The sequence below is a fragment of the Triticum aestivum genome, chromosome 5A, assembly GCF_018294505.1.
Source record: "Triticum aestivum cultivar Chinese Spring chromosome 5A, IWGSC CS RefSeq v2.1, whole genome shotgun sequence".
Taxonomy (NCBI): domain Eukaryota; kingdom Viridiplantae; phylum Streptophyta; class Magnoliopsida; order Poales; family Poaceae; genus Triticum; species Triticum aestivum.
Genome location: NC_057806.1, coordinates 646,857,658 through 646,866,431, shown reverse-complemented (window position 1 = coordinate 646,866,431; position 8,774 = coordinate 646,857,658). Strand labels below are relative to the sequence as shown.

Sequence of the window (8,774 nt, the reverse complement as noted above, 5' to 3'; positions counted from 1 at the left end):
CTTTCTTTATCGAATCATCCATTAGTATCTCTTTGTTTGTCCAAGGGAGCAAGGATATTAGTTCTCCTTCATATCGGAATGTGAGACGGTTATCACACTACTAATTTGAACATCATGATCAAACAACCAAGATCTTCCCAACAACAGTTGGCAGGCTTGCATTGGCACCACGTCACACTCCATTTGATCTCGGCACCTCCCATGGTAAAATTGAACAGTCACCAGCTTAATCACTCAAAAAGTTCCACAATCATTGAGCCATTGCATCTTATAGGGACTTGTGTGCTTTATTTGTCTCACCCTAACCTCTCCACTAAATCTGAATTTGCAGTGTTATTACAACTGCCATTGTCAACAAAATTATGCATACCTTGTTCTTGGTGGTTCCACGAGTGTGAAAATATTATACCGCCCTCTCTTCTCTAGTTGCATTAACACTAAGCACTCGCTGGGAAATAAAGCAACCCCCTGGGCGGTCTGAATATTACTTCTGTGACTTGTTTCTTCTTTAGATTCATCATCATCTTGTTCCCCATTATCTTCATGTTCACACCCAGATTCCCATTCACCTTGCTCACTGATGAATAAAACTCTTGTTTCGACACTCGGAAGAAATATGGTCAAGTCCTTTGCACTTCCAACACTCAATATCTCGGCATCGAGATGATGGTACAGGCGCGGGTGTAGAACTACTGGCAGTAGTAGCGACAGGACGCTTGTCAACATTACGAGGAGCTAGTGATCATGCCGAAGAAACCGCAGGTCGCCGGGTGGCAGCTGGTTGAGCCAAATGGTGTGGTGTATGCTAGCGTCAAGAACCACCATGAAAGGCACTCAGTTGTGATCTATGCAATTGTGTGGTGGTGCGTTCCGATATTAACAAACATGGTTGCTTGGCTACACCTTCTTCTCTATGCGCTTTGCTTGCTCAAAATATCTTGTAGAGTGTTATAGGTAAACACCTTTACAAATTATGAAATCCCAGTATTAAGATCATGCATAAATCTTGCCATCTTTGACTATCATCATCATAAATTTGGGAACAAACTAAAAGTAATTACAACTCCTTACAATACTCCTCAATTGTGCGGGAGCCTTGGGTGCTGTTGCAATATTTTTTTCGTAGGTCAGTTTGATATTGTGAAGGAACAAACGACGCCCCATGGTCTGCTTCATCTCTTCCCATGTACTAATGAGATTATGACCCAACAAAGATGATTCTCCTACAACTGATTCCACCAAGTAAGTGCATAACGAGAAAAACTCAACAGAAGTAAGCTTGACTCTCTTTGGATCAGCGAGATTGTGAATGTGATAAATCAGACTACACTGCTCTTCCCAATCAAAATATGCATATGGGTCTTCCCTTTCTGATTTAAAAGTGTTCACTCATTTTAAAGACATTCTCAATTTTTTTTAAAAAACCTGATTTTTATTTTTTTGTGAATTCTATTTTTTTCTAGTAATTCTAAAAATGTCTGCAAAATTTTAAAAAGTTCTCACATTTTCCAGGTGTCCCCTACATAAAAAAATGATCACGAATTTTAAAAAGAATATGAATAAAAAGGTAAAAAAAGAGCCGTGAAAAGAAAAATGGAAAGAAGAATAAAAAACCGATAGAAAATAAAAGCAGTCGAAAGAAATGAAAATATACGTTAGGGCCCTTACGTTGGGAGGCCAGGCCCAGAAGCAATTGTTTTTGGAGAATGACTACAACACCTCGTTTGGATAATCGCAATATATTTCTTTTGCCTAAAAAAACATAATCACAGTATATATAGTTTAGTCCGTACCAGCCTTCCGATTTTGCTAATCGGGAGTTTTCCTTATCTACGTCAGTCGATCGTCTCCTTGGCGAGTAAACCTAAACACGGCAGGTACGCACGGCAACTTGCTATCGCTAACTCCCGCTTTGCCCTAATTCATTCCAGATTATTTTTTGGTTTTGCTACAACGTGATTCTGATTCCACGTACGAGCACTACTTGTCTGAAATTGGAACTTAATTTCTAGTCCTGTTGCTGCATCGTAAAGCCTTCGATTCGAGCTACTGTTGACAAGTTATCGATCGATCTGTTACGAACTTACGATGGTATGATGGTGTTAGAACATTTGATGTAGATTGGCAATGGCGACGAATTGTCCCGACGAGAACGACGGCGTGGCCGGCCATCCCGGCGCTCCACCACCACCACCGGCACAGCCCACCCCGGCGCCGGACCCCAACTCCTTGCCGTCGACGCCGCAGCAGTCGTCCCCGTCCTTTTTCTTGCCACCGCCGTGTAATTATCCGTCGCAACCAGATGAATGGTCGAACATCTCTGCGCTCGACAACGATGACGCCATCAATGCTAGCGTTTTCAGCTATATCGATTATCTTAACCCCTCACTGCCGCCTCTGTTGGACGACACCCCGTTTGCACCCTTCGTGCAGCCGGCGATGCCTCCGCCGTCGCAACAGCTGCATCGTTATCCATCGCAACCAGATGAAGAGTCGAGCATCCCTGCGCTCGGCAACAACGACGCCATGAATGCCAGCCTTTTCGGCGACTCTTATTTTAACGCCTCCTCACTGCCGCCGTTGAGCGCCACCCCGCTAGCACCCTCCGTGCAGCCAGCGACGCAACTGCCGCACTACATCCAGCAGCTACCAGCCATGGCGACCATGGGAGAAACTCAGTACTGCTACTCCGAAGCCGCTCCAGAGCACGCCGTACTCCCGGACGCGCCACCACCGCCGGCAGCTGAAACCACCAAGCCGGCCGGAGGGCGGCGCCGCGGCCGGCCTCGTGGCAGCACCGCAAAGTCCAAGCCCAAGTCGAAGGTCGCCAACACCGCCGCTGCAGCTGGGCGCCGGCAGCAAGAAGCTGCTACCGCGTCTGCCATCATCGCCCGGCAGGAAACCGTGGGCGCCGGCAGCGCGGAGGTGGAGGAGGAGCAAAAGGTGGTGGAATACGCGGACACGAACATCCCGGGCGTCCGGTTCAAGCCGACGGACGCGGAGATCATCTGGTACCTGGAGAGGAAGTACCACGGCCACCCGTTGCCCGTCAACTTCATCAAGGAGTTCGACGTCTTCGAGGACCATCCCGACACGGTCCAAGGTAATTAATCAGGCACTCCGCACTCGTATTTTTTGGTATATTTTGATCATGGTTAATTAATTAAGGCTTACACGAATTGGAGTACAAAAACTTGTGATACTTCATCAACTCTGCATCTTTTTACAGAGAAGTACGGGGAGTGCCAGGAAGGGGTATGGTACGTGTTCTCATCCAGGGACCGGAAATACAAGAACGGCACCCGGCCAGTTCGGTCCGTCGGGACGGTGGGCTTCTGGAAATCCAGCGGCAAAGAGGAAGATGTACTAGACAAGAATAATGTCAAGATCGGGAGAGTGAACACTCTCACATTCAAGCTCGGCCACCAGCCAAAGGGGACGTCCACCCCCTGGAGGTTGAAGGAGTACCGCATGGAGAAGTACCAGGAAGACCCTAATCCCTCCTCCATGCTGGTAACCTTTTCTCTTTTTTTTCTTCTCTTTTGCAATTTGATTCTTATACCAATGTGGTATAATTCGGAGGTTCATAACTAATTTGCGTACAATTCACACAAAAAACTAATTTGAGTATGAAAAGTATATGTTTTTCAGCGGCACAAATTTTCGTGATTTTTAATCCTCCAGGACGTAACTGAGAGACGTGACATTATTTGGCTTTTGCCTTTTCCATTGTCGTGCTTTAGAAATCCTACTACTAATTCAGATAAGCCCTGAGAATTTTACATATACTCCCTCCGTCCGAAAATACTTGTCCTAGAAATGGATAAAATGGAATCTAGGAGTATCTTTTTTACATGAATTGTAGTACATATTTAATCCTCATGCACTCGATCATATTCCTCCAGTTTAACTGCGCCGCTGAAAAGTTGTTCGCTTTGCTGCAGCTTGACCCGTGGGTGATCTGCAAATTGTTCCGTACCAAAAATCCACCAGCACGCCAGCATGATTTGCCTGTTCAGTCGGGAGATCAAACAGATGAGGGTGATGAACACGCCAGCGAGGCAAATGGCCGCGGAGGCGAAGACGGGAATCAGCCGCCGAATGGCCCTGAACCAGAGCTGGGCATGGAAAACTGCTACTTCTCACTTGATGACTTTACACATGGAGATCCCAAAGATCAATGATCGTCAGAGCGATTGGAGAAACCAATAGAGGTTTTTAATCTGAATATGTGGATGATAGTTAAATTTAATTTAATTTAGTTGGCAGTAGAAGTCATAGGATATCCTCTTTGTTCTTTTCCTGCATTTCATGGTCGGTCCATTTGGACTATGTGGCAAATGAGCCTTGATGAAGCCAGCAAAGGCTTAAATTATATCGCGTGTTCTTTTGGATCATTTGTAGTATCAACGTTACCTGCATTACATGACATTAACTATGCACAACTCAAAGATCAAAACATGAAAAATGTATGAGTGCACCGTCTTGCTATTCCTAGGATAAACTGTACCAAAGAAAAAAAATATACCTTTTGTCCCATTGTCACCGTTGAAACAATAGGCACGAACCCTCTCTCCCTACGTCTGTCGCAACATAAGTTCAACACATGTGAGCCGTTTATCTTGGCTGCATCCAACGGTTGTGAGTGCTTCTAAGGGAGGTGGGGAGAAGAAAACCCTAGCCACTCCACCCTTTACGATGGCATTGTGAATTTGAGAGAGTGGGAGAGAACACAAGTGCACACACAACCTGTGAGAGGGAGGAAGAAGAAGGATAGGTGACTATTCAGGTTTGTTGCATTTGATTAGAGGTGTTCAAGTTGGTGATTGAAGGCTCAAACGGTGTTTGATTGGCACCAAACTTGGTAAGATCATTCCTTACTTTGACCACTTCAATTTGATTAGCTGGTTTGAGGATTGGGTCAGTGGAGCATCTAATTTGATAGTGGTTTTGTTTGTCCGGACTATTGCAGTTTCATCACAAAGTAGTTTTGGGAAACAAACATATTGGGTAGACAACGATGTCTGATTGAGCTTAAATATTGAGAGGAATCTCAAGGACTGTATGTGTATTTGTCTGCCAAAATTGGTGTTGCTTGGTTAAGAGTCCAAGAGCGGCTTGCAAAATACAAAAGGGGGCAGAAGCCGTGTAAATTCTGTTTTGCTGAAATATTGCCTCTTTGTGTTTTTTGTTGCTTTTTCGGTTGCAAATGTGGAGAGGAGGTTGTAAATCTCTAAGATGTTCTAGAGAAAACTTTGTACTCACATTATTCTCATAGTGAAGTTGTGTGGACCGGTTGGTCCACATCCGTGGTTTTTACTCCTTAAATTGAGTAGGTTTTCCCATGTTAAATACCATGTTACATGTGCATGTTGTTTGTGTTATCTTGTTGCTTACTTGTTGGTTGAAACTATCATCAAAGTTCACTACAAGTGGAGGGGATTGATTAGTGTGCATATTCATCGTGCCGGTGAATTGTTGCATTGATTGTTGTTGTTCATTGTCCATCAAAGTGGGGTATAACAACGGTGCAACCGCACCCGCAACACAGCAAGATCTCCTCGCCTCGCCCTTATTATGGTGGGGCTTCTCCGTATCGTCGAGAGGCGTGGGGAGGATCATGTGTCCCAAAATATGGGCTCCGGATATTTCTAATTACTATTGTTTTATTGTATATAACGATATTAACCGTGTGTGCTACAAGTACAGTTACAATTTCACTACGCGCTTCTAATTCTACGAATGCTATAATGTTGGAGTAGAACATCTTTCGTCCAAATCTAAGTAAATGATAAAAATTACAATCATTATAAAAAAAATTATGCATATATGTATTATTGTGTGTGTGTGTGTGTGCGGGCACGCGCGCGCGTGTGCGTGTTTATTTTAGTATCCTACCATCCTCAAATATCTGGATGTATTACAATACACGATTTTTTTGTGTAGCTTGCAATTCAGGGTAAATCATAAAATTATACGCACATATACATTACATCCTTATGTGTGTGTATATATATTTTCAGTTCTTTTTTAAACTAAAAGGATTGATTTTAGATTTTTTTTTAAATAAAAGGACTCCATGTAGCTCGGCCTCCAAAACACCCAACTCCACGGTTGTTTAAAATTATTGCATAAACTACATGCAATTTAGTGAAATAAACTACATATTAAATGTAACCCATTTTTTTGAGTTTGTTTATATAGATGTAACTCAAAAAGTATCATACTAAACGATGCACCATGCGTTGTTGCAGGAATCTTGCTAAAAGAAATACATAAAAGTTGATAACAACATCTAGAACTAATGTGAAGAAAATGTAAGATTAAAAAATGATATAAAAATACAATGAGTATAAGAATAGAAAATGTGAATTTGTAGTTAAAAGAATGACATTTCCAAAAAAAATGTAGAGGGTGAACTTCATGGGTATTATGCAATCGCCCAACACATGTATTGTGAATACAAAATATAATTAAAAAAACTTATGAATAACTTGCATAAATTGATGATGTGACATGGTTGCCCGTAATTTATGATTTGCATGCATGACTTCATGGTTGGGTGTCTAGAAAAAAAATAGGCAGTGGGTTATAGTAGTATCTATTTAGAAATAGAAGATTCTGTGGACGGGCCTGGGCCTGTAGTACCCACCCGGCCCATCTACGGATCCACGGAACGCAACCCTAACCACGAATACGAGAAGGAGGACGAGGAGCGAACACGCTTCCTCTGCTTGGAATCGGATCTGGTGCGAGGAGGAAGAGGAAGAGGAAGAGGAAGATGAAGGTCCGCGCATCGGTGAAGCGGCTGTGCGGATTCTGCAAGGTGGTGAAGCGCCGGGGGATCGTCTTCATCCACTGCACCTCCAACCAGAAGCACAAGCAGCGCCAGGGCTTCTCCACCATCGCCGCCTGCCTCCCGCCCCCGCCGCCCGCCTCCGCCTCCGCCGCCGCGTTCGCCGAGTAAGAAGGCTTCCCCGCCCCCCTCTCTCGCTCCACGCGGTACGGTTTGTCTTTTATCAATCGTACCCGCGAAGCAGCGCGGGCTTGGTCTGGTCGTGTGCTCGTGATTCGTAGGACAAATTAAGGTTGCGAGTTAGAGCTAGTGATGATGGGATTGAATCTTATCCTGGTCCCTAAAGAGGCGCGATTGTGAGCATGTTTGATATCCAAGTGGTGAACAATTTTGGATCCAAGCCAACAATTTATACTTACACAAGTACCGCCTCACAAACCATTTCTAGTATTTTTCACTAGAAGAATGACTGACCTCTCTTTACAAGGCAACACTAGCCGATAAAAAATGAGCTCAGCCAATGGTTTCAGCCTGGATGGTAAGCTAACTTTTCCAACTTAGCCACTTAGTGGTTAAGTTGAATTATATGGAAATCTCCATTTGCGATGTTCACAAGTTTGTGTTGTGAAGCAACTTACCTATTTGTCCCATTGCATATTTGCCTGTGTCTTTTGTTTAGTGATTCCAATTTTAAATTCATTTGCTCCAGTTGGCATGGTTTCTGTTGTGTACCTGTACCCGTCCTTGAGTGATAATTTTATGCTGCATTTATCGTACTTTATATGGTATGATGATCTTCATACTAAATTGAAATATTAACAAGGGGCAGGAGAGTAGAGCTTCTGTCAAAACGTAACAGCTTGGCTCACCACAGGCTGCCTTTGCCCTTTGCTAACAGTTTCTTTATAGTGTGTAGAATAATACTGCATGTGCTGTTAACCGATTTACCTACATGTCTCATTGCATATTTTGCCTGTGGGCTTTCTTAAGTGGTTCTGATGTTAACTTCACTCGTTGCATTTAGCATGGTTTTTGATATGTACCTGTGCTTGTCATTGAGTGGTATTTTCATTCTACATTTACTTAGTACTCCCTCCGTTCGGAATTACTTGTCGTAGAAATGGATGTATCTAGACGTATTTTACTTCTAGATACATCCATTTCCGAGACAAGTAATTCCGAACGGAGGGAGTATGTGTTATGACGATCTCCATAGTAAGTTGAAATATTAACATGGGCCAACGACGGTGGAACTTCTGTCAAAACATAACGGTTGCTAATAGTTGATTAGTTTCTTTAGGGGTAAAAAAAATACTGCAATACACTTCTCCTGTTGGGTCCATGTCCTGAATTCTTATTGGTTAATCATTTGTTCAGTAGGACTTATCCTGTAGCCTAATTTGACACTTGATGTTCTCATCTTTGCTTTGTAGGGCTTCCAAGGTGGCCCGTCAGGAGATGTCAACGAAGTTCAACTGGCCGCTGGGTCTAGCTGCCGTGCTCAAGAATGGTGACAAATAATCAGATGATGAATACTAGCTAGTCACTGTTTTGATATCAAGTGGAGTTTCCAGTTGAGTAATTCCTGTAAGAAAAATAGAACATCATTGTGTATCCGATGTCATTGGTTAAACTGTTCGTTTCATGGAATAATATTGGCATACACTATTACTCTCTCTTGATATGTTTTATTCATACAATGCTGCTTTTACTTAACTCTCCTGGCCATCTTGCCGAATATGTTCCATTGTATTTTCGCTGCATTGCTAATAATACCAGGGTGTGCCACCTGTATGTTGCATCAGGAGTCACTGAAATCTAAAGAACTTGCAGATAAGAGGACTCTGTTGTTTCTTTCTCTCTCTTCCAAATCAAGCAGTTCTGGTTAAATTTCTGCCGCTGTTCACTTTCTGTAAAGCCGTGGTTTAGTGGCACAAACTGTAGTTCCTGACATATATCTAGCTTGCTAGCCATTTCA

General features: G+C 43.2%; 2 protein-coding genes across 2 annotated transcripts; both read left to right on the top strand.

Annotated features, from left to right (window-relative positions):
• The first annotated feature begins 1,798 nt into the window (after positions 1 to 1,798).
• On the top strand, positions 1,799 to 4,375 carry LOC123108173 (uncharacterized). Its single transcript, XM_044530008.1, has 4 exons — positions 1,799 to 1,877; positions 2,121 to 3,103; positions 3,230 to 3,513; positions 3,945 to 4,375. The coding sequence occupies exons 2-4, from the start codon at positions 2,128 to 2,130 to the stop codon at positions 4,182 to 4,184; spliced, it is 1,500 nt and encodes a 499-aa protein (XP_044385943.1). The 5' UTR covers positions 1,799 to 1,877; positions 2,121 to 2,127; the 3' UTR covers positions 4,185 to 4,375.
• A 2,294-nt stretch (positions 4,376 to 6,669) lies between these two features.
• On the top strand, positions 6,670 to 8,512 carry LOC123105599 (uncharacterized). Its single transcript, XM_044527688.1, has 2 exons — positions 6,670 to 6,963; positions 8,230 to 8,512. Exons 1-2 carry the CDS (start codon positions 6,782 to 6,784, stop codon positions 8,315 to 8,317), a joined length of 270 nt encoding a protein of 89 aa, XP_044383623.1. The 5' UTR covers positions 6,670 to 6,781; the 3' UTR covers positions 8,318 to 8,512.
• Positions 8,513 to 8,774: the final 262 nt, after the last annotated feature.